The sequence below is a fragment of the Nomascus leucogenys genome, chromosome 9 (genome assembly GCF_006542625.1).
Source record: "Nomascus leucogenys isolate Asia chromosome 9, Asia_NLE_v1, whole genome shotgun sequence".
Taxonomy (NCBI): Eukaryota; Metazoa; Chordata; class Mammalia; order Primates; family Hylobatidae; genus Nomascus; species Nomascus leucogenys.
Window position 1 is genome coordinate 14,910,549 of NC_044389.1, and position 25,147 is coordinate 14,935,695.

Here is a 25,147-nt window from a genome sequence, read left to right on the forward strand (position 1 = left end):
AAGACTCTCAGGCCCTTCTGTGTTCCCGAGCCCTCGTTCCTCCCTCCACACAGGTCCTGACAGGTGAAGACTGGACCTCGATGATGTACAATGGGATCATGGCCTATGGCGGGCCGTCCTACCCCGGCATGCTTGTGTGCATTTACTTCATCATCCTTTTCGTCTGTGGCAACTGTATCCCCTCGGGAGCAGGGTGCAGAAAATAGCTTAGGGAGGGGGTGGGGGAAAGGGCTTAAAATGGGGGTCAAGGATGTCCAGTTTCTAAGTAGCCAGGCCCTCTGGCTGGAGGGGAGCTCCCAGGCCCATGGGGTAGCGGGTAGGACATAGCAAATGCAGGTATAGCTGTAGGATAATTATTCCTGCCAAAAAGATTAGAGACTCACAGGGCTGTTTGGCTCCAGCTGGGAGGAATTAAAAGCCCAGTAAGGTCGGTGAGCCTAGAACAGTGGGAAGAAAGGACAGAGTTTGCTGAAGAGCATGAAGATGGTGGGACAGCCTGCTCCAAAGGTTCGGAGGCAGGCAGGAAGCCACCAGGACCCTGTGGCCGGGATGATCAGTTTGAGTGCTAGGAGCAGAAGGATGGAGCCAGAACAGGCTGAGAGTTGAGAGGAGCAGATATGAGGGTAAGGTGGATGGGGCTGGAGAGATACTGGCAGTGCCTGAGGCGTCCTGGTGCCTGCACCGTGGAATGCGATACTGAGGGGAGTGGGGAGGAAGGGCACCATTGTTCCCTGACTCATGCATGCCTCGCATGGGTCTCACTTGTTTTGCCTCACTGGCTCTCCATGCAGCTCAGTGTGGGGGCTGGGACCAGTCTGGACAGGAAACGGATGGGATTCAAGGCCACAGGATTCAGGCTCCTTCCTGGGTCCTCTCAGCAGGCAGGCTTCCCTGAGGGCCTTCCACTACGTCCCTGGATCCACACCTTCCCATGGGTAGCTCTGGGAGTGGAGTTAGGTCTTGCCATATGCAGGCAGACAGAACTCCGGCCCCGCAGGCTCCCTTCCACCTACAACCAAAGGCTCCTTAGCTAAACCCGCTCAGACATCCTGCTCAATGTCTTCCTGGCCATTGCCGTGGACAACCTGGCTGAGGCAGAGAGCCTGACTTCTGCTCAGAAGGCCAAGGCCGAGGAGAGAAAACGCAGGAAGATGTCCAAGTGAGTGCTTCCTTAGCAGGAAGGGACCTGGAGTGCTCAGTCGTGGCCATGGCCTTCCAGCCCCGGACAGGGCCTCCCTGTAACCCAGTGATCAGGGGCCCTGACATGGTGAACCCACCTCAGTGGGCAAACTTCTGCAACCTGCACATGGGGATGGCTGAGGTCGTTCCCTGCAGGCAGGAACAGAGACAAGTTGGCCTTCTGGACAGACAGGTCTCAGGATGCAGAATGCCAGAGCCTCAGAGCCCGGCCAGTTGGGCAGGGCTCCCCTGGGGAGGGATCCTGGGAATTCCCCTCCCAACTCTGTCACTGAGTTGCTATTCTTCTGGGAGAGAGTTTTTGCCCTTTGCTGAGCCTCAGGCATCCTCTCTTCTGTGAAGTTGCCATTGGCTTCTCAGGTTCTTCACAATTCTCTCCATCTGTGACTTTGTCAGTGAATTCTTTGTAGCCTAGGACCCTCCTCCGGGAGTGGAAGGAGACTGGTGTTCTAGACAGTGTTTCTCAAACTCTAACTGCAAACAGATCACCTAGGGATCTTGTTGAAATACTGATTCTGTTTCAGCTGGTCCAAATCAGATGGGGCGGGGTTGGAGTTCTACATCGAACAGGCTCCCAGGTGGTGCCCATGCTGCTGGCTGGAGGATTATGCTTCAAGTACCTAGGTGCTAGACAGAGTCCTGCTTCTTCCAATGCCCATGCCTACAGGAATGGGACACCCATTACTGTGGAGGCAAGATGGAAAAAGAGGGACCAGCAATGGAGTTCAGACATTTCTAAAGAGTTGGAGCCATCTTGGGCAAACCATGCTTCCACTCTGTGAATCTTGTATAAACCCAGTACAAAGCCACACTCCACCCATTCACTATCAACCAACATTAAACATGGCTGACCAGTGAGACACCGGTAGCCATGGGCCCATGCTGTGTGTCGGGCCCTCTCACCACAGCGAAGGGACTTGCCTGAGCCCACTGCCCTTCCCATTTGGGGGCTGATGCCACTCCTCCTACAGATCCCCTGGAGCCCTTGGTGTGGGATCCTCCTGAAGGTGTTGTCAGGCTCAGCAGATCCCTGAGAACTTTCTGGTTTGGCTTCCACTTTGGGTTTTCTAACTCAGGGGTCTCCCAGAAAAGTCAGAGGAGGAGAAGTCCACGATGGCCAAGAAGCTGGAGCAGAAACCCAAGGGTGAGGGCATCCCCACCACTGCCAAGGTGAGCACCTCAGGTGGGGATGTTAGAGGCAGGCTGGGGGCTCTTCCAATCCATGGTTCCCTTCGTACCACAGGATACAGATGGGGTAGGGTGGGGAGGTGGGAGAGTTATCAGCCAGGTGAGGGCATCTCCCTGCGTACGACTGGAGGGAGAGCCAACGAATCCATCTCCAGGGACTCCTGCACTGAGAGGCACAGACCTCCCAATCTGGGAACCAGACTTCCCCAGCGTAGCAGCTTCCCACTCCAGACCAAGGAGGTATTTCCTCTCCCTGACACCCGCTGTTCCACTGAGAGGCCCAGATCAGCTTCCACCATTGCTAGCCCTGCCCTGCTCGTTCCCGTCTGGCTGTGCTCACCATTCCTGAAAACTGAGGAAGTGGAGTTCAAAAAGTCAGGGAACCGGGCCCAGAGGGGCTGGAGGTCCTGGCCTGGGAAGCTCAACTCTCTTCTGGAGAACCAAGCAGTGGGTGCGTGAAGATAGCGTCAGACAGGCCAGGGCAGGCTCAGGCCTTGCCCGGTGGGAGCTTGTGCAAGTTGTCTGGCCTTGCTGGGCCTGGCCTCTCATTTGTAAAATGGGGATGATCATAATATTCCTTGTCCCTTAGGCTGCAGGGATGATTAAGTGAGCTGAATGCTAACAGGCTCTCCAGTATATGCTCATTGAGGGGAAACCGCAACTTCTTTTTCATTGTTATAGTCATTGTGTTTCTTTCTACAGCTGAAAATCGATGAGTTTGAATCTAATGTCAATGAGGTGAAGGATCCCTACCCCTCAGCCGACTTCCCAGGTAAGGATGCTGGAGACCGGACTGGAGCAGGGTGCTGGGGTGAAGTAGGGGTGTGCCAGTCCTGAATTCTCCCCCTGGGCAGTCTCTTGTGTGTCCCTACCTGGACCCCTCCATGTGGAGATCAGAACACCGGAGACATCCCTTCTGTGCCAATAAGCCATCTGCCAGCTTGTCTCTCTCAACAATGCACACAACAGAAAAACCCATATATTTTATTTTCACGTAACTCAGCAAGTATTTATTGAGTGCCAGCTATGTGCCTCAGTGCCGAGGACTCAGTTTTCAAGAAGCACAGGGACACGTGGGTATACAAGTCTTCCCTGCCAGTCATGCAGAATGGATCATAAATGAGGACACGCCCATCTATGTCGTGATGAGGCAGATTACTCACTATCCAGTGTCCAGTAGGGCTGGGGGCTGGAAGGATACAGGGATGAATAGAACCATGACAGGCAATGTGGGAAAGTCCAAGAGGAGGAAACAATGGTGGGGTAGGGGGAGCATGGATAAGAAACAACCGTGGATAAACCACAAACATCTCATAAATGCAAATAACCAGTGACTGCTGCAGAAATCCCATTTATCTGGACCAAGAAGAGGACAAGCAGAACCAGGTTGAATTAATCTTACCAGGCCACTTGGCAGAGCCCTGGGGCCCAAGAACTCTCTGAGTCCTGGGTCCTTTGGAGCATCGGGTCAGTGGGGCAGTTTTAGGTCTACTTGTCCCATCAGCTGATCAGCTACTTGTATGTCTACTTATGGAATCAGCTGATTAGCATCTGTTTGCCCCAGTGACTCTAAGCTCCAGGGGGACTTTTGTGTTCCACACAGCACAGTGTTTGGCTCAGAAGAGGCACTCAATAAATTGATTGAATGAATGCATGAAAGAATTTTGCAAAGTGAAGTATGGGTAGCATGGAGCTGGTATAAGTAAGAATAATGTAATTTCTTCAAATATCTACCAGCAATGAATATTTGTGTTTTAGAATAACTCATTTTAAGTTGTTTCATCTAACAGTTATCTCCTATTAGATGGCAGTGACCTGTGTGCAGGTGAGATGGTGGCTGACAGGAAATCTGAGGTCGGGGACAAGGAAGGGGCTGGAAAGAAGTGAGGAGAGGAGGGGTAGAGGGGGTGTGGGCTGGACAGCAGGAAGAGAGTCTTACCAAGGGGACTGAATGTGTTTATATCCTGCTTCTTTCTAAAACTAGTTTGAAATGGCTTACAGGAAAAGATATGTGCAATGAAATTAACAAACTGGGCATAGGCGGAGGAAGTAAGAAGGCAGGGGAAGGATGCAAATACACTAACTCAAAGAATTAACGGTCTCTGCGATTAAGCGTGAAATGTGTCTCTGGGGTCTGTGGCAGGCTGGGCAAGACAGGAAGTGTCACATTAGGACACTCATCCCGAGGAATAAGAGTTTTAGCTTCTCGGGGGGACAGAAAAGTTGGAATGTGACTTGGTGGATTTGAGAACCCCTACATGTGGCCATGACGGAGACAGTAGAATCCAGTAGCTCTTGGCTTCCCTCAAGGCCTCTGCCAGGGGCCAGGAGGGTTAGGGAGGAGGTAGCTGTCAGGGGAGGGAACCAAGAGAAACCCCAGCTTTGAATAGTGCCCCCACCATCTGATCACGGGATTCTCCCACCCTGGGAGCTGAGGATTTCGGGTACTCAGCTTCCTCGTGAAGTCATGAGACCCAGTGAATGTGCTTGGAATGTCTGTCTCTTCATCCCCTATCCCCTGCCGGCATCCTGGGGACTGGGTGAAGCTCAAGAAATTCTGATTGCTTTTTTCCATGCTGGAAGTTTCTCTGTGAAGTTACTAGTTTTAAAATCCTAGCCCAGGAGAGGATCACAGAGTCCTTTTATTTCAACAACCCTCCTGCCCCTTGTCGGTTTCACAAATTGGAAAGCTGACGCTGAGGAAGGGCACAGACCTTCCCAGCACTGCACAGCAAGTTAGACGCAGACCTGGGACTAGGACCCAGGTCTGCTCTTCTGAAGCAGGGTTTCCCACTCCATCCCCCAGCCTATGGATATTTGAGGCTGTGTGGATCAAGCCTTGAGACACAACATGCAGCCACAGAGTTACTTGGGCTTGCTCCTAGTCCCACTTCTGGAAGGTTGTGGGCTTCCCTTACCTACCCTTGACAGCTCAAATCTGCTCACTGTGAAGAAAAGGAGATGCCCGGGCTGGACTCTGCCAAAGCCCTAGGGTCCCAAGTCAGCCTGGTACCACCTTGCTTGCTGGCTGCAGGGGCTCCTAGGAGGGCTCTGAGCACAGAAGCCACGGGCATAGCAAAGCATGGGAAGACACCCCTAATTCCTCCCTCTCTCCTGACAGGGGACGACGAGGAAGATGAGCCCGAGATCCCGCTGAGCCCCCGACCACGTCCCCTGGCTGAGCTGCAGCTGAAAGAGAAGGCCGTGCCCATTCCAGAAGCCAGCTCCTTCTTCATCTTCAGCCCCACCAATAAGTGGGTGCCCCTTGGCTGCTGTGGGGGTGATTGATGCGGCTCTCATCTGCTTCCCTGCCCTAGAAAAACCCCTGTCTGACTCTCCATGCCTACAGTTATACTATGAGAAACTCAGTGTTTTAGCTTAAGAGCTTGTGCCCTATTTAAAATGCTAGTATATCTGGGAAAAGTAATACTGTAAACCTTATGAGTTATTTACACCTAAGAGGGACCTGTTTATTGATTCCTTTCTGAGAGAAGAGCTTTAGATAGGTCAAGGGGGAGAGAGCAAGGGAAGCTATAGCTTTTATCGGTTTCATAATTTTACACCTTTAAACTACACACAGGCCATAGTCTCTGTGGAGTTTCATCTGTCTGCCTCATGGATAGAGACCGGCCTGTCCCATTTTCATTTGATGGGAAACCTCAGGGTGGTGCCGTAATTGCAGGAAGGGGCAGGTGATGGGAGGGGCTTGGCTGGGAGGAGGAACTAAGGCTTTAGAAACAGAGTGAGGGGTCAGGGCCCCCTGTGCGTCCATCCGGAGGACCCTGAAGGTGCACGGCTGCACTTCTCCACTGGCCAGGGAGGAGCAGGGGGTGTATCCCGTGTTCCTCCACAGGATGGAGGCTGATGAGGCCAGAGCCTTCAGCAGCTCCCAGCTCCCCTGCCCTCCCTACCTCACCCCACCAGGATCCGTGTCCTGTGTCACCGCATCGTCAATGCCACCTGGTTCACCAACTTCATCCTGCTCTTCATCCTGCTCAGCAGTGCTGCACTGGCTGCGGAAGACCCCATCCGGGCTGATTCCATGAGGAATCAGGTGACGGGCCTCACCCTCGCTGCCACTCAGCACCCCTGCCCCCTCCAGCCTCAGTCTGGTGCCCAGCGTTCAGCTATATCCTCTACGTGGCTACAGGCATCAGAGTTTCTCAGAGTTCAATTCCTCAGGGATAGGACTGCCCACTCCACCCCTTCTGAACGGCACAGGCTGGGGCACAGACTGGCTCTGACTGCCTGCTTTGATGCTGCTGCTGCTGCTGCTGATATTGTTGCCCCCTCCTCTCACTGGCTGCTTCCTCCCCTGCCCTGTCCCCAGATCCTTAAACACTTTGACATCGGGTTCACCTCTGTCTTCACTGTGGAGATTGTCCTCAAGGTGAGTGAGGGCGGTGGGGCAGCCCTGGGGAGGGAGTTTCCCTGATGTGGCTCCAGCTTACACACAGTGAACTCAGGGGCTGGAGAGAAGCGGAAAAGAGGTGGAGAGTGGCAGGAAAGACTCATGGGACCCAGCACACTGGGCAGGCCCACGGGTGTCTGGGTGGTGGGCTGGAAAGTGAGGCTCAGCCAGCCTGTGGCTCCCTCATCCGCAGAGTACAGCCCATGTCTTGAAGCCTCAGGCATTTTTCTATTTTTTCTTTTTAGACGTCGTCTCACTCTGTTGCCAGGCTGGAGTGCAGTGGCACTATCTCAGCTCACTGCAACCTCCGCCTCCCAGGTTCAAGCAATTCTCCTGCCTCAGCCTCTCAAGTAGCTGGGACTACAGGTGCCTGCAACCATGCCCAGCTAATTTTTTGTATTTTTAGCAGAGACGGGGTTTCACCATGTTGGCCGGGATGGTCTTGATATCCTGACCTTGTGATCCATCCTCCTCAGCCTCCCAAAGTGCTGGGATTATAGGCATGAGCCACCTCGCCCAGCCAAACTCCGGCATTTTTCTTCCATACAGTTAGCTTAAGAGCAGACCTGGTGGCCGGGCACAATGGCTCACGCCTGTAATCCCAACACTTTGGGAGGCCGAGGCAGGCAGATCACCTGAGGTCAAGAGTTTGAGACCAGCCTGGCCAACATGACAAAACCCCATCTCTACTAAAAGTACAAAAATTAGCCAGGCATGGTGGCGGGCACCTGTTCCCAACTACTCGGGAGGCTGAGGCAGGAGAATTGCTTGAACCGAGGAGGCAGAGTTTGCAGTGAGCTGAGATCCCACCACTGCACTCCAGCCTGGGTGATAAGAGAGAGACTCCATCTCAAAAAAAAAAAAAAAAAAAAAAAAAAGAGCAGAGCTGGGGGAGCTGTGTGATTTGTTGTCCCTAGACCTCTGTTAACAGTGACTGGAAAGGCCTTTTCCTCCAAGAGTCCCAGAGAAGTGACCGCTGCCCTGAGCTGGGTTCCTGGCAGCTCTGCCCTATCACGCCTTTTCCACACCTTATCCACAGCACGTCACTGCTCACCCATTCCCAACACAGATGCACGGGGTTCCAGCCATCCTGGGGGTGGTGGGCTCTGGGGGCAGAGGGAGGACCCTTCTGTAACTGAAACCCAGTAGCCCCAGCTTGCACATTCATGAACTAAAAGAGGAGAGGCTAGCTGAACCCCAGGAACAGGCTCAGAGCAGGCTGTGGTGTGAAATCAGGACAGTACCTTATTTCGGGGCCTCAACTATTGAAGGAATTGAGTAGAGGGAGATGGTGGCTTCCTCGAGGTCAAGAAGTTTGTGGAGTTCGGGGCATGAGAGCCAGAACTTGAAGTTGGACAGGCCTTCACTGGGTAGAGATAGCTAGGGCGGCCTAGGACAGACAGTAGCAAGTGCGTTATAAGGAGATCTGGGGACATTGCCAGAGAGGATAAAGTGGCCCCTTTGGGCTGGGATATATTGCACATACAGGGAGGCCTGGGTGCTGAGTCTGGGAAGGCAAATTAAGACAAAATCATATAGGTCCCTGAATGCTGGGAAAGGTTTCAACCCTGTTCGATTTTAAGGGCAAAATGCATTTGTGCAAAGGCATGGGAGATTATTAGAGAATATATCAAAGAAGCTGAGAGGGGAGCAAGAAGGCAGGTGATGGGAAGGAGGTGGAGAGGGAGGAGAGAGGGCCCAGGACCCCTAGAGTCCTGGAGGGCTTTTTCAGCCTGACATAGCAAGCCACAAGGCAGAGGGGATTGTCCAAGAAGCTTTCCAGGAAGGAGGAGAAATTTTATGTCCCACAGGAGACAGTGGGGCCAGGGCTCCCCCACTCTGTGGACCCATGGGAAAGGAGACCCAGGGTTCCCTATGGTATGTAAAGAAAGAGACTTCTGGCCCAGCTGCCCATGAGAAGTCCCCACGCTTCAACAACTGTGAGCAGAGATAGGAAATGCATTTAGGCCACTGCGAGGAGTTGAGTGAAATATAGAGATTTCTGGAAGGCTATTGCCTCAGTAAGTGCTTTCCTGAGCAGAGGTGAGAAGCCCTTGTCTGTGGGAGACAGGCCTGTTCTCCAAGCTCCTCCACCCAGGCTGCTGCCTTTTTCTCCCCAGATGACGACCTACGGAGCCTTCCTGCACAAGGGTTCCTTCTGCCGCAATTACTTCAACATGCTGGACCTGCTGGTGGTGGCCGTGTCCCTCATCTCCATGGGACTTGAGTGAGCAGCGGCAAGGGCCAGCCCTGGGCACAGGCCACCCTCTGCTCTGTGCCAGGGCTTTGTAGTGGGAGTCCCACCCATGTTGGTGGGCCCCTGCCACAAGAGGAGGGTCTCTCAGGGCCTCTGATGGGGGCAGGGGGTCCTGTGGATTGTCACCAGCTGGAATGTGGGTTGCCACCAGCGAAGTGGGTATCACTCTGTTCTGGAGACTGGCAGGGGATGCAGAGAGGAGGAAATGGTCCCTCCCTCCCCAACCCTGTAGGGAGCACAGCCCCTGCCTTTGGGGCGCTCACCGTCCGATGGGAGGGACGGAGCCTCTAGCCACCCACAGGGGAAGGCTGTCTTCTGTTTCATGACACACCCATGACAGCATGGTCCAGATAGCAGGGGTGGCTCTCTATGCAGTAGGACACATTCTCACAGCTGGAGGAAAGGGAAGGGGAAGGTGGGAGTGTTTTCAGGCAGAAAGGCAGCTGGTGTGGAGGGCAGGATATGGCTGGAGGCTCCGCCGCAGACTAGGCTGGCTGGAGCAGGCTGCCTTCAGCCCCCTCACCACTGCCGCCCCCCCAGGTCCAGCGCCATCTCCGTGGTGAAGATCCTGAGGGTGCTGAGGGTGCTTCGACCACTCAGAGCCATCAACAGAGCCAAGGGGTTGAAGGTGAGAGAGGGCCTGGGCAGGAGCCCCAGAGAGGGATGGGAGGGGTTACAGGGGCCTTCTCACTCCAGAAACTTCAGCCCAGCCATGGCTGGGACCCCTGTCCCGTCTCCCTGGCCAGATAGGGGTAAGGATGAGGCTGGGGTAGCTGTGCTTCCCCACCAGCCTCTCCCCACCTCCAACTCATCAGGAGGCAGCAAGTCTTGCACTCCTGGGGTTTCCTCAGCTGGGCTAGCAGAGTTACCATGGGTGCACCCCCAGCCCCCATTGGCCCCTCTCTCCCCAGCACGTGGTGCAGTGCATGTTCGTGGCCATCAGCACCATCGGGAACATCGTGCTGGTCACTACCCTCCTACAGTTCATGTTTGCCTGCATCGGCGTCCAGCTCTTCAAGGTGAGCCCCTGCCTGCACGAGCAGCTGCCCCTCCCGCTCCCAGCCCTGGTGCCCGCTCTCAAGCACAAGGAGCCCCACATTGTGAAAACAGATGTCTTTGAATGCACAGTTTTTCATATGAGAATATCTTATTTTGAAAAATAGGTCTTCACCACGCCAAACACGTAAGTTTGCAGAAAGCCAGTAAGACATCATTACATTTAAATAGCACCTTGAGTTCCACAAAAGCAGCCCAATGATAATCTCAGAAACAGTCAATGGGCTTCTAACACTACTGAAATGGTAGCAGAGGGTCATGTGTCTTGAGTTGAAATTAAAAGACAATTCAAGCCCTATCTCTTAAAGCTATTGTCATGCACTTAGAATTCTATCAAACAAAACAAGAAAACGGTTAGTTTGATGTCCATCTTTTAAATATGACTATGAAACTTCAGTCTGTAAATACAACTCTCCTAAATCAAACTTTTAAGAGGCAGCCATCTTTCAATGATGGTTAATAGCTTTAAGAGATCTAATAAGCTAAAATGAAAACCTGACAGCAACTATCTTAAGCTCTTTTAAAAATTAAATACACAAGCAACACAACACGTTGTTGAGACTCAAAGCGAATTTGCTTCAACGGAATGCACAGAGTTTTAAGGCTAATATATGGCAAGTCCAGATCCAGTTTCCTCAGTGACGTCCATCCCTGGCCTCTTGGTTGACTGCTGACCACCGTTGCCATTGTATCTGCTCTCTCCCTATCCCGCATGGCTTTTCCTTGGGGAGGGAGGCCCCTCCTCCCAGGGCCCTGCAGCCATTCCTCTCCCTTCCCACCCTTGCCTGCTTCCTCCCATCCTGCCAGGCCTGTGCCAAGCATACGCCCTATCCCAGCCCCACACTCCGCCTCCATCAGTGCAGCTGGGCTGCGGCAGCCCATCTTCCTGGCTGGTATGTCTGCCATCATCCACATCTACCAGGAGCCTCTAAGGCTGGGAGTTCATCATCTCACATCCGGAGCCGACCTTATACTTTTCTCACTTTCCTAGGAGAACACAGCTATTCAGTTCCTCTCTAGGAATTAGCCCTACAAAGATGTCCCTCCCACAGAACCCTGATTTCCAGATGTCTCTGGCTCTCAGATCATTTGCAGGACAGAGAAATTGATTCCTGAGTATACACCAACACCCTTGATACTTCCTGCATGACCCAGCTGCTCCTCCTATCACCAAAGCACGATCTTTCAAAGTCATAATTACATAACCTCAGTCAGTCTTAAACATGCAATGGCATCATCTTACGATCATTCATTCATTCAACAAACATGTATGGAGCATGTTTTCCATACTTGAGCCAGGGCCTCTGCTAGAGCTGAGGGCCTTACAAGCCAAATCCTCCCTGAGGGCAGGGAACAGGCTCTGAGAGAAGCAGCAGCGTGGAGCCCCCAGAGGACCTTCGGGGGGAATAGGTCTTGTTGGTCCCTGTCCTGGAGGGATGGGAGGGATGAGAGTGTTTATCGTGTCTGGCCACTCTGCCAGCTACATGCAGCCTTATCCCCCTGGCCCAGCTAAGGGCTGTCCACCTCCTGCCCCCCAGCCCCGTCCTCTGCCAGGCTTGGGTCCCCAGAATCCCCTGAGGGCAGAGTCTGTGTCTGCCTCATCCCTTTGCCTGGCCCCCTGCCCAGGGCCTGGTGTAGAGGAGGCCCACCAGACATGCTACCTGAAGGAATGAGTGAACCGCTGCCCTCCCTTTGGCTTCCACGTCCCTTCCAGACAAGCAAGAGCAATTGCCTGTCAACACCCAACTCTCGCCATGCTTTAGTCTCTCATTAAAAGACCCCCAGCTCCTGCCTTCCAGGAGGTCCTAGAAGCATAACAGTTCCAGTTGGCATTTGATGTCGCATTTGACTCTGTGGAAACACCACGTGCATTCCACGTCATAGCAGAGTCGAGCTTTGCTTTCCATAGTAAATTGGGCATTTGGTGTTAAGTGCCCAGACCCTGCCCAGTGACAGCTCTATCCACTCTCTGCTTACCCCAAGTACCACCTGCCTCACCTTCACCTTCTGCTCCAGCAACCATAAAAAGGGTATGTGATAGGAACAGCATAGACCTGTGTGGCAGGGGCAGTGGGGGGGGAAGGGCCAGCTGTGTCTTCAACTAGTGCTGTGTCCCTGGCTGAGGCAGTTTCTCTATCTGGGTCTTTGAAGGAACTGCACCAGAATCCATGGATCTCAAGCCTGATTTAGCCTCTTTAAGACCTAGCCATCCTGCTGGGCACGGTGGCTCACACCTGTAATCCCAGCAATTTGGGAAGCCGAGGCGGGCGGATCACTTGAGGTTGGCAGTTCAAAACCAGCCTGGCCAACATGGTGAAACCCCTTATCACTAAAAATACAAAAATTAGCTGGGCATGATGGCACATATCTGTAATCCCAGGTACTCAGGAGGCTGAGGCAGGAGAACTGGGGAGGCAGAGATTGCAGTGAACCGAAATCACACCACTGCACTCTTGCCTAAGCGACAGAGCGAGAAAAAAAAAAAAAAAAAAAAAAAAGACCTAGCCATCCACTACTTTCCTTCAAACATGTTGTTCAGGGGCCCAGTCTGTGACATAGATAAAAGGAGCAACTGCTCTGGCCAAAGTCAGTGCAGAGGATTACAGAGCCCCCCTACCTGGGCCTTGGGCTGGGACATGGGACCCCACTTGACTCTGAGACAAGTTGAGTCATCAGAGCCCAGCTGGGCTCCAACTCTGCAGCTCCCGCCCCACTGGCAGGAGGATGGAGGTGGGAGGTGGGCAGCCCCTCCTCCTTGTTCCATATGGGAGACTGCAGAAGGCCTCCTGCAGCAGTGGGGGAGGTGAGGGGCTCAGAGGCTCAGCTCCCCGAGGGAGGGGCAGGGGCTGAGCTGCACTCATGTCCATCCCCTCAGCCCATCGGGGGCACTCAGTAAATGCCTCTCTGAGGCACTGCCTTCTCGGTCTTGGCAGCATCTAGGCTGGGTGGGGAAGCCCTGGGGGAGCTGTGGGAATGAACGATGATGAAGAAAGGAGGCTGCTCTGGGGCCCTGCCCCAAGGGCGAGTTCATGCCTCTGAGAGGAAGAGACAGGGCTCCTTTTTCCAGATGCCTGCCTTCCCTCCCCCCTTCTACTGTTCACTCCCAGAGCCCACTTTTCTATCCTGTTTCCATGACAACATGCCTCCCTCCCTCCCTCCCTCCTCCTGGCTGCAGGGGAAGTTCTTCAGGTGCACCGACTTGTCCAAGATGACAGAGGAGGAGTGCAGGTACACGGGGCAGGGAGCACGGCGGGAGGGTCACAGGGCAGGGAGCACAGCGGGACGATCACGGGGCAGGCAGCACGGCAGGACGGTCACGGGGCAGGGGACTGTGTGTTGGTGAATGATGGCCCTTCAAGCTGGAAACTGGGGAAGCTCAGCCTCTAAGCCTAGGAGGGATACTCAGAGACCCCTTTCCTCGGGCTTGCCCAGCAGTGTCCCCTTGGGTCCCAGGTCCGGAACTTCATTTCTCCTGCACACTCCCCACCCAGGGCCCAGAGGATGTGGGTGGGGCAAGGCAGCCCAGCCGTGCCCTGTGGAGTGACTGGGCCTCCCTGCCACAGGGGCTACTACTACGTGTACAAGGACGGGGACCCCACACAGATAGAGCTGCGTCACCGCGAGTGGGTACACAGCGACTTCCACTTCGACAATGTGCTCTCAGCCATGATGTCCCTCTTCACGGTCTCCACCTTCGAGGGATGGCCTCAGTGAGTGAGGGCTGGGGCCTAGGTCCCTCATGGGCATGGTCAGGTAGGACCAGGCAGCCAGCCTGCCCTTCTGCAGCCCCCATGGTGCCACTGCTACCTCTGGCAGGTGCCCAACAAACCCACCAACTCTCTGATGGTTTGATGGTATGTTGACTGGTCACTCCAAAGTAGGCCTGACCAGGGGGCTCTGACAAAATGCACGCAGTCCCCCATAGGTGTATGCCTCTCTGCCCACAGGGCAGATTGTTAATATTGATTGATTAGGGATAGATGGGGCAACCTCTGGAAAGGCAGGGCCATTCCAGGATTGGGTCTGGTCTTTCCTGGCCCCGTCCTAACTCCGGTCCCATAACTTGACTGTTGAGAAGGCTCTCTTGGCTCTCCACAACCAGTGGGATAAAGCCCATCCTTCCCGGCCTGACTCTCTGCCTTGTTACCCCGCCCAGCCTGTCCTCTCTTCTCTGCCCACACCCAGGCTGCTGTACAAGGCCATAGACTCCAATGAGGAGGACATGGGTCCCATCTACAACAACCGTGTGGAGATGGCCATCTTCTTCATCATCTACATCATCCTCATTGCCTTCTTCATGATGAACATCTTCGTGGGCTTTGTCATTGTCACCTTCCAGGAGCAGGGAGAGACTGAGTACAAGAACTGTGAGCTGAACAAGAACCAGGTACCTGGGCTGCCTGCCAGAGGTGGAGGGCAGAGCTCCAGCAGGCCTCCTGCTGGCCCGAGCCCTAGGTTCAGCCGGGGAAGAGAGGCCTGAGGGTGACCCTAGAACCTGCATTTGATGCCAAGCCCTAGCCTCCATGCACCCTACCCTATCTCCAACCTGAAGCAATACAAGTTGGTAGAGTGGGTCTTCTCGTGGAACCTCATGATGCCCAGAGAAAGGGAGCCCTTCAGACCCCCAGGCTAGTCTACAGCACCCATGGGAATGGGCTGTGATAACTCAAGGGGAACCCAAGAGCCCAACAGGATTCTTCCCCTAAACGGTTCAGAGTCCTCAGCCACAGCCCCTGGCCACAGCTGCTCCTGACTTGCCCGTCAATCCCATGGATGTGGATGTGGAGAGGGAGGGAGGGGCCTCTTGGTGCTGACCTGTCCTGTTGTATGTGTCGCAGCGCCAATGTGTACAGTATGCCCTGAAGGCCCGCCCACTGAGGTGCTACATTCCCAAAAACCCATACCAGTACCAGGTGTGGTACATTGTCACCTCCTCCTACTTCGAATACCTGATGTTTGCCCTCATCATGCTCAACACCATCTGCCTCGGCATGCAGGTAAGGGCTCCCCAGGAGACAAATGTCTGATCAGACTGGGACCTGGGCCTTGGGTAGGGCAGGGTGAATAGGGCAGGATAGCCAGGATTCCCCCCAGTAGACATTTCCTGTGCACTGTGTGCTGAGGTGCTACGTGGAATACAGAAGTGAACTGCGCACAGGCCTTGTCACCAGGCACTTACGGTTTATTAAGGAGGTAATTCAAGCATAAAAATAGTATGGTAATTCTGCAAACAGGAGATAGCTACCACAGAAGGAGGAGAAAGTATGGGAAGTAGAAAGTGCTTTCTCTGTTTTTCTTCTGCTGTTGCAAATCTGGATGATTGAGTTGGCTGGAATCTTGGCTCTGGTCCCAAGAAAAATGGGTTTAGTATTTGCAAAACAGATGTCTCTCTTGGGAGTTGAGCACCCTTTATAGACAATATCATAATTAGCAGGATCATTATCAAGCCTTGATTCAGCATCTGATTCCTTAAGCCCTGTATAAATAGGATGGTGCAACTAGGCTCCCTGCTCCTAGAAGCCCAAGACACACCCAGTGATAAGAACACTCACTGCTAGGTCATGGTGATATGGAAAGACAATCACTGAGCCAAGAGGCCCAGGTCGCAGAGGATCATCAGCACTGGCTTGTGTTTGGGGCTGAGTCAGGCAGTAGAATTGGGCAGTCCTGCCAAGGCAGGGCAGGGTGGAGGCAGCCATTGGATCCTCCCAAACTACCTGGAAGGTTTTGTGGAAGAGGTAGAATTTCATCCACTTTCTAATAAAAGGGTAAGAGATCCCTGGGAAAACTTACAAGGAAGTAGATTTAAGGAGGGTCATAGTGGTAGGTGACAGGGGCCTCACCATCATGCCTCATCATCACTGGGGGCGGTGTGCAGACACAGTAAGCTTGGTGAGCTCTCAGTTTCCCACTAGTAGCCAGTGATAACACGGACTATGGAATCCAGGGGTCTTCCTTCCCAGTCCTGTACCCAAATGACTAAACAGAACCTGTCACAGAGCCCTGCCTGGAAGACCTGCCACCCTGGTCCTCCCAGAGCAGATATGTAAATGAGCTCTGGCCTTGCAGCCCTGCATGTAAATGAACACACTCTGCAGGACGTGGAATTGGAGCCCCTCCCCTCCTGTGTTACCTCTTTTGTGGTGGTGGGGTAGGGGGAGGGTGTTCATAAAATTTGGCAGAACTCAGGGGATTGCTAAAGCAGCTTCTAGTTTTCTGAGCTAAAACAGAGTGAGCAGGGAGCCCAAGAAAGGGTTGGGGGCTGCCCAGGAAGAGGCAGGGGCTCTGGGAATGCAATCTACAGGGTGGGCAAACCCAGCCCCCCGACCCACTGCTCCTGTGTCGCCTCCACAGCACTACAACCAGTCAGAGCAGATGAACCACATCTCAGACATCCTCAATGTGGCCTTCACTATCATCTTCACCCTGGAGATGATCCTCAAGCTCATGGCCTTCAAGGCCAGGGTGAGTGTGGGGGCTGCAGGGCCAGATGAGAAGCTGGGGCTGGGGGGTGGGGCCTTCCAGTGGAACATCCACCCCCATCCCTCATCCTATCAGGGCTCCTTTGCCCAGCACTTCTGCTCCCAACTTGCTCACCCCTTTGCCCACTTCCACCTTCGGACACAGGGCAGGCAAATCTTCATACGGCCAGAATTGACCAATGACAGAAAGACTCTGGGAGCCTCTTCTTTTGAGCCTCTCTTACATTCTCACCTGCCCTGAAGTTTCCGAAGAACAGGCCCAGGGCTGGGGGAAAATCTTGCCTTGTCTCTTTGGTTCTCAAGTCCATTCCCATGGTTCCCAGCACAGCCCTGTCAGTTCTGCACTGTCAAGCCCCAGATAGGATGTTCAGTGGGGTTCAGGGGATGAAAGAGATCTCTATCTGGACCAGGACCCCAAATCCTGAGTTCCCAACAATTCTCCCCTCCCCCCAACAACTCTACTTTTTGCTCTGGAGGAAGGGAACTAAAGAGCAAAGGGGAGAGGAGTGTTGGAGTGGGGGAGCCCACTGGAGCACCAGTGGGAGGTGGAGTCATGGGCCCCCCACCTTGGCCCAACCCGCAGCTCTGCATTAGCTCGGGTGGGACACTGTCCTCTGCTAGCAGCCAGAGCTCCTTCCTCCCAAAGCTCACCCCCTCCCTTTCCCATCCTTTTCCTTCCCAGGGCTACTTTGGGGACCCCTGGAACGTGTTTGACTTCCTGATTGTCATTGGCAGCATCATTGATGTCATCCTCAGCGAGATCGACGTGAGTATCAGGCAGGCAGAGCCATCACTAGGATTGGGTCCAAGAGCATGTGTTCAGTCCACAGATATTTGTGGGGTGCCCACTGTGTGTGCAACATGGAACCCCAGGGGTTAAAAAGATGGAATGACAAGTCGTGGCTTCTGCCCTCAAGGGACTATCATTCTGCTGGGCAGAGAGATAACTCAGATACCAGGGGACACAATGGGTGTACCTACTACACTATCAAAGGCAAGAGCTGTAATGGAAAGGAAAGTCATCTCTGGGTGGGGTGGTCAGAGAAGGCTTCATGGAGGTGGTGCCATCTGCCTGAAGGAAAGGGAGGTGGTGACTGGAGTTGGAGAGGAGAGCAAGCAGCTCAGGCAGGGCTACTGTAGGAGAGGCACAGAGCAGGAAATGCAAAGAAGGTTCAGGGCATGCTGAGTGGTCCGGTTTATCGGAAGCATAAGAACATGCAGAGAAGAGAACAGAGAGGGCAAGGCTGGAGAGCTAAGCGGTGAGAGTGGGCTTCAGCTTTAAGGAGCAGGCAGTGGGAAGTCACTAAAGGTTTTTAAACAGGGCAGTGGGAGGATTAGAGTCCTTCTTTTTTTAAAAATATGTTTTTGGAATATAGAGATGGGGTCTCCCCGTGTTGCCCAGGCTGGTCTCCAAGTCCTGGGCTCAAGTGATTCACCTGCCTCAGCCTCCCAAAGTGCTGGGATTACAGGTGTGAGCCACCTTGCTGAGCCCTTAGAGCCCTGCTTCTAAAAAGCTGACCTGGAGATGAGCAACAGGAAGTGAGAATGACTAAAATTAAGAGACCCAGTTAGAAGACTCACTCATTTATTTCTCAAATATGTGCTGAGTACCTCTCATGTGCCAGGCATGGTTCTTGCTGCCTGAGATACAGCAGTGAACAAAATTGCGGAACAAACTGGCAATAAATAAATCAATCTCTAATATGACAGGTATGACAAGTACATAGTATTATACAGATACATAAAGGGAGTTAGAGGCTTAGAGTGGAAGAGAATGGGAGGGTGGTGTCCATATGACACTGGAGCAGAGGCCTGAAGAAAGCAAGGGCATGAGCCATGCCAGAACGGGGACCAGAATGTTGGCAGAACAGGACAGCAGTGCAAAGGCCCTGCAGCAGGATGGTGCTTGCTGAGTTTGAGGAAGAGCAGGAGGCCCTTGTAGCTGGAGGAGAGAGTGGTGGAGATGAGGTAAGAGAGAGAAGGCAGGGGCCGGATCATCTAGGCCCTTGAACGCCACGGTTATGATCTTGGATTTTATTCTGAGGGAGACGAGAGCCCTTTGGAGGGTTTAAGTGTGAACAGACTTTAGTTCTAAAACAATCACTGTGGCTGCTGTGTTGCGAACAAACTAAACTGTAAGGGACACAAGGGCTGACCCAGCGAGAGCAGTCAGGGGGTTCCCACAGTGATCCAGGTGAGAGGCGATGGGGGCCGGGGCTGGCTGTGGAGGCTGTGAGAAGGGGTCAGTGTCTGGATCTATTTTGAAAGTTGAGCTGACAGGAAGGCTCCCAGGATCTGGACCAAGGGGATGAGACCTTGGAGGTGGAATGAGAAACAGCAGCAGGACATGCCTTATGAGGGGGATGAAAGGAGCAGCGAGGCAGTTTCAGCCAGGGAGGTCCACATTCAAGACCTTAGAAGCCGAGCCCTCCAGAGGCTGCCTTGCCGAGGGTCTGCAGCTGAAGGTTGCTGCAACGAAGGAGGGTGGAGAAGATCCGAGAGTTGGAGGCCAAAATCAAAAAATAGTTGCCCAAGTGGCATCCTGGGAGGGACACGGTGACGAGAAGGACGAGCATTCTTCTTTCTGAGCCACGGTGGGATGTCACCCAAGGGCTGGCTGATCTGGCCATGAGGGATCCCAGCAGGGGACTGGCCCTAAAGCTAGGGGCTCACCCATGCATAGGGCTTTCTTCTGAACTGCCCCCTGCTCAACAGAAAGCCCTTAGGCTGTGCTGGCCTGTGGGGTGAACCTTAGGGTGAGTTGGGGATGGGGTGAAGGATCAGCACTGGAGATGCCTGAGGTGGGGTGTGGGTGAAAGGAATGGCTGAGGAAAAGTCCGGAGTCTCTGAGGAAGGAGCCCTCAGCTGAGGCTGAGCTCTGGCAGGGAGTGGGGACTTGGCTGTCACACTGGCTGTCTGATGTGCTAGGGGAGGGCCAGGGTGGGAACCATGTTCACCCTCCGTGCACAGAACAGACGGTGACAGACAACCCCATCTGCTCAGATCCCTGGGGGCACTGAGCTAGCAAGGGGCAGGGTGGGCTCTGAGCAAAACCAGTGTGTGTGTGTGTGTGTGTGTGTGTGTGTGTGTGTGTGTGTGTGTGTCTGTCTGTCTGTCTGTGTGTGTTGTGTATTTCCATCCACACTCAGTTTTTGCTGGGAAATAGTATCCCAAAAGCCTCCATGGTTTGACAGCAGCACTTCTCACCAGCACAGCCAGAACAGAGAAATCTAAACAGCCAAAATAAACAGCCCAAACTAAAAATAGTTACTTCTTAAAATTTGAGGTCTGTGTAGCGGAAGCCTGGATATATCAAAACAATGTCTTTGGTGGTGGAAGCCAGGAGTGTGTCACTGGTTTTCATTTGATTTTTAGCAGATGTCCCTTACCAGTAGTGTTTGCTTAAAGTCACGTGAAGATTGATTTACATACCTGATGTACAAACCAGGGAAAGGGCTAGGGGAGCACATTGGTTAGAAATTTCTGCAAGGACAGAAATGGTCTGCCCTGTCCAATAGAGTAGCCACTAGCCACACATGTCTACTTGTCACTGGAAACGTGGCTAGAGGAACTGAGTAACCGAATTTCTGGTTTTATTCAATTTTCACTGTAATTCAAATAGTCACATGTGGCTAATGGCTACCGTATTGGATAGCACAGGTATAGAACACTGGTCGTCATCTTTGCTTGCATATGAGAATCACCTGGGGTGCATTTAAACTTCTGAAGCCAGGCCCCATCCCCTAGAAGCTGACTTAATTGACCTAAGTGGAGACCCAGCAAAGGTATATGTGTTTTTCGAGTTCTTCAGGTGATTCTGACATGCATCCAGGGTGGAGAACCAGTGGTTCAGGGAAAATCTGCCCCAGGAAAAATCTGTTGTTTAATGGGAATACCAGTATGCCAGGGATCAGTCTACCTGTGGATAATTGGAAGATAAAACAATGACTTCTTTTGACCCAGGGCTGCAGAACAAGGGCTTCTCATGAAGTGTGGCCCAAGGGAGTAACAGGAAGAAATTGCTCCCACACCCCTACCTACCTGCTCTTTAAGAGCCTGAATACTGAGATAGAAGCCTTGGTCCCAGGTCCAGTCCTGGGCAGAGAAACATCTGCTGTGGGGATCTCAGACTCCCCCAGAAGAGCTGTGCCCCTGGGAGATGGGACTTCCACAGGGGCCCGGACCCTGGCCTCAGGGCACTACGGATGTGAATCCATTTACAATGAGCAGGCATTTTCCAATGCGCCCTCATTAGGGACGTCCCCATCATCACATAACCCTAACACATAAGAAAAACCCAAACCCTTGCCACTGGTAGCTGCATCTCCAAAATGAGAAGGGACCTGTCTGTGTCCAGCCTTCCCTCCCCTTCTTATTTCCTTGTCCCCCTCCTCTTGCCTCACAGTTCCCACAGAGCTTCAGTCCTCACTTCCACCCACCCCACCCCTGATTGACAGCCATGTGGGGTCTTTAGCCCCTGCCTCTTTTTCTCTTTAACTCTTCTGTGTGTCTGTCCTTTCTGACACATCTCTTCACCTCCCTCCCACGTGTCCCTCCTCCTCTCTCTCCTCTCCTTCCCCTCCCTTCGTCTCTTTTCTCCACAGACTTTCCTGGCCTCCAGCGGGGGACTGTATTGCCTGGGTGGAGGCTGCGGGAACATTGTAATTTCAGGCTGCACGAGCCTGCCTGGCACGCTCACCAGCTCCTGCCCTGCCACTTGCATGCATGGGCCTGGCTGCGTGGATTGCATGGGGTGGATCAGCACTCAGGGCTCCCTCCCCAGGGCAGGCCCCGCTGAGGACCCAGGCTAGGCTCGGGTGGGGGCAGAGGCTCTGCAGTCAAGTGTGCATGGGTACAGCGGCTTCCTCAGAGCCCTGGGAGATGGAGTGCGGGTTCTCTCTGGCACCCTCTGTGCAGATGGAAATACAGTCCAGAGAGAACTGTGATCGCTGGCAAAGGACCTTAGTGACAGTTCATTGAGCACAAGGCCTTTGAGGACACAGGAAGCAGGGCAGGGACAGCTCTCCCCTTCCGGAGTATTTTGTGTGTCTAAGGCTGGCACAAGATTAGAGGCTTGCCTGGCTTAGAACAGCGGCGTGCAGGGTGGGAGTGATGGGGAGTAGCCACACTGAGTTTGTGGCAATAGAGCAGCCAAGCTTTGGGAAATCTTTGCACTGGGAGGATGCCAGGGGAGGGGCCCTAGGAGGGCCACCAGGGTCCTCGACTCAGTGGCAGCTTGAGGAGATTGTGAGATGTGCAGCAGGTCCCAGTGGGCAGGCAGTGGGCCTGGGTGCAGCCACACCCCGGGGCAAATCCCTGCCACTGCTCCCGAGCGTGGGCTTCACCACGCTGCCTGGTGCCCCACGTCCTCTTCCCTGCCTCCCAGCTGAACAGCCCCAGAACCCTGCGCCCAAGGATGGTCCCAAACTAGTGGACAGCAGGGGCCAGAGGTGGGGCTGGAGCTCCTCCCTGCCACAAACATCTCCCCAACACACACAGTGCACCTCCCTCCCTGCCCTGCCCCTTACCCCTCTGAGGTGCTGCCCCCAGACTGACCTCTGGGGCTGCTGCCCCGCAGGACCCAGATGAGAGTGCCCGCATCTCCAGCGCCTTCTTCCGCCTGTTCCGTGTCATGAGGCTGATCAAGCTGCTGAGCCGGGCAGAGGGAGTGCGCACCCTCCTGTGGACGTTCATCAAGTCCTTCCAGGTGCAACAGGGACCCTGGAAACTGCACGTACCTGGGGAGGCCACTAGGGACATCTGCCTCAGCCCAGGGTGGGCCCCAGGGGAGCCCAGGGCGAGGCAGAGCCCTGGGGAGCTAACGGAGGGCGGGGCTGCAGACACACACTGGAGCCCTAAGACACTGACCGGCGCTCCCGCTCGCCCTGCAGGCCCTACCCTACGTGGCTCTGCTCATCGTCATGCTCTTCTTCATCTACGCTGTCATCGGCATGCAGGTGAGAGGCAGGCGGGCCCAGGCCAAAGCGTGGATCTTGGCCAAGTTAGAGGGGGCATCAGTGGACCCCGAGGAGCCTGAGCAGAACGCGGGCTGGACCCTCTGCCCTCCCTGCCTTGCTCGTGAGAAAGAAGGAGGGGCAACCTCCCTGATCGTGGATGGCTGGAGTGTCAGATGCTTGGATGCCAGCCAGGAGAAACCTGGGCATGTGGGTGGACAGCAGGGGCCAGACTGTGTCTCTAAGACCCGACTGGAGGCCTGGGTGGCCTCTGTCTACCCTCCCCTGAGAGCCCTTCCCCCACACATTGACTCACCGGGTCTGCTTGCTGCTGGGAAAACGGATCTACCCTCCTATTTTTCTTTGGCTTGCTGGGAAGAACTTTACCTGACCTAGAAAATAATCCCATTTTTTTGGCTTCAGGTCTGATGTGGCCTGTAATGAAAGGAATTTTGGGGAAGTAGGGGCGAAGGTAGGGGTCAGGCAGGAGAAGGCAGTGGGGGATAAGCTGAGGGGACACTTTAATCCAGGTTCCTCAGTCAGGGCCCTTTGTGACTTGCAGATGTTTGGGAAGATCGCCTTGGTGGATGGGACCCAAATAAACCGGAACAACAACTTCCAGACCTTCCCACAAGCTGTGCTACTGCTCTTCAGGCACGAGTCTCCTGCCACCCCCACCCCCGCCCCACTGACCAGTCCAGCCTTTGCTCTGTTCTAATCTGAACTGGAGCCAGGGCTGGCTTCATGGGTGTGTGACCTGTGCAGCCACACGGGGTCCTACACTCAGAAGGGTCCCCTGCTTGGTTGCATGCTCTGCTGTCACTGCCTTGAAGATATTCATCATTTTGGAAAAAGTGGCCCCACAGCTTTATTTTGCACTGGGCTCCTCCACTGAGTGAAGTGCTGCATTTTCCTCCCATCTCATCCCCATGAAGCAAGAGACAGAGGTCAAATATCTTCTCCCGGACATTTGCCCTCATCGCTCCAGGAGCATGAGCAGGAATGCAGGGAAAGGCAGAGCAAAGCGCCAGATGGGGCGGGGGGGCGCTGCCACAGGTAGGGCGCAGGGGCCTATGCTTGGCCAAGGCACAGGAGCTAGAGCTTGGATTGCATCTGAGGATCCTAGGCTGCAGGCCTGCTGGGCGTGCAGGAGCCAGGTGGGAGAGGTGAGCTTCCTGGCCCACAGTGGAATGCTCTACTGAGACCAGACAAGGCCTAGGGACACCCACACCCAGGGCCCCTTCTTGGCACAGCCTGTCGAAGGCTCCATGAGGTCACAGCAGCCTGGAGCCCTTATGGCCCGTGAAAAGGAGACCGCCACCTCACCATGTGCAGGCGGAGATTCCCACCTCACCCCTGGCTCTGCACCTCAACTCCAAACCTGAGGCCACCCTGCACTGCCTGCTCTAGGAAGGAAGGGAGCTAGCTGAAATGAGACAGTTATTAGACACAAAGGCGTGGGAAGTTATGCAGTCTGGCTGAATGTGACTAGGGGAGACACTTCTTCCCAGCTGGAGAGGTGGAGGGAGGTTATCTACAGAGTAGGCGGTAGCAGTTACTGGAAAAATGCAAACATGTCATGCATATGCACGTCGGATGCATTGAGATTCTTCACTCGGCAGTGACACATCCACAAGGTGTGAAATGTAAAGGCTGCTTTTGTGACTCAGCCAGAGTGGGTGGCAGTTGAATTCAGCCAGTTGGGTTCAACTACGGGGTTACCTCAGAGAGTGGAGTCAGTTAACCTCTTTGAGGCCTCTGTGACATCTGACCCTGCCTTGCTTTGGTCAGAACAGTGCATCCCTCTAGTAACTTGAATCATAGATTGATTTTGCCCTCTTCTCTAAAGTTTAGCTTCTGCTTGTAACACCCCATGAGGGCTGCAGCACAGAGGGGAAACTGAGGCCCAGCTCACCCTGAGCTACATGGTGAACATGAAGATCTGACCTCCTTACCTCTGGACAGCAGCCCCAGTTTGCTCATCTGTCCACATCCTGCTCCCACCTGGCTGCCAGCCTTCTGAGGGGCCCGGCAGGAGCAGAGAGGTGACGGGAGCCTCTTCTGTCCTCTAGGTGTGCAACAGGTGAGGCCTGGCAGGAGATCCTACTGGCCTGCAGCTATGGGAAGCTGTGTGACCCAGAATCGGACTATGCCCCAGGGGAGGAGTACACATGTGGCACCAACTTTGCATACTACTACTTCATCAGCTTCTACATGCTCTGTGCCTTCCTGGTGAGACGCTGAGGGCCTGCAAGGCAGGGAGAGGGCTTTGATAAGCTGAGGCATGGGAGAGCCTGCCTGCCCCTTCTGGCCAGCTTCCACCTCTCCTGGGATTCATCTCGGGGACACAGGAGGCTCTAGTTAGGTTGTCCCCCGTTCTGGTCATCCTGAGTGTGGCTTTGTTTCCTGGGTGCTTTTTCATACTCCAGAATGGTTGCCAAAAGTTCTCACTTTTTTTGTTGTTTTGGTTAGCACTCATCAAAAGGAATTAAGCAAGGCCAGAGGGCACTGTCTGTGCAAGAGCACAGAGACATGACAGAGCATTGCTGCGTGTGATGTGGGTGGTTCAGAAGGGCTAGAACCAAGGGCATAGGTAGTGAGA

The 25,147-nt window shown here is 54.0% G+C and overlaps 1 protein-coding gene across 1 annotated transcript in view; it reads left to right on the forward strand.

Annotated features, from left to right (window-relative positions):
• CACNA1S (calcium voltage-gated channel subunit alpha1 S) overlaps positions 1 to 25,147 on the forward strand; it is a 73,435-nt gene that overhangs the window by 36,923 nt on the left and 11,365 nt on the right. Inside the window, exons 13-33 of the mRNA XM_030818682.1 lie at positions 54 to 174; positions 1,045 to 1,159; positions 2,274 to 2,367; positions 3,088 to 3,157; positions 5,507 to 5,639; positions 6,310 to 6,439; positions 6,716 to 6,775; positions 8,917 to 9,023; positions 9,594 to 9,681; positions 9,965 to 10,072; positions 13,285 to 13,337; positions 13,673 to 13,819; positions 14,295 to 14,496; positions 14,948 to 15,106; positions 16,464 to 16,574; positions 17,274 to 17,357; positions 21,196 to 21,252; positions 22,170 to 22,298; positions 22,483 to 22,548; positions 23,108 to 23,199; positions 24,618 to 24,777. Coding sequence (XP_030674542.1) covers positions 54 to 174; positions 1,045 to 1,159; positions 2,274 to 2,367; positions 3,088 to 3,157; positions 5,507 to 5,639; positions 6,310 to 6,439; positions 6,716 to 6,775; positions 8,917 to 9,023; positions 9,594 to 9,681; positions 9,965 to 10,072; positions 13,285 to 13,337; positions 13,673 to 13,819; positions 14,295 to 14,496; positions 14,948 to 15,106; positions 16,464 to 16,574; positions 17,274 to 17,357; positions 21,196 to 21,252; positions 22,170 to 22,298; positions 22,483 to 22,548; positions 23,108 to 23,199; positions 24,618 to 24,777 — 2,286 coding nt within the window. The remainder of the gene's footprint in view (positions 1 to 53; positions 175 to 1,044; positions 1,160 to 2,273; positions 2,368 to 3,087; positions 3,158 to 5,506; positions 5,640 to 6,309; positions 6,440 to 6,715; positions 6,776 to 8,916; positions 9,024 to 9,593; positions 9,682 to 9,964; positions 10,073 to 13,284; positions 13,338 to 13,672; positions 13,820 to 14,294; positions 14,497 to 14,947; positions 15,107 to 16,463; positions 16,575 to 17,273; positions 17,358 to 21,195; positions 21,253 to 22,169; positions 22,299 to 22,482; positions 22,549 to 23,107; positions 23,200 to 24,617; positions 24,778 to 25,147) is intronic.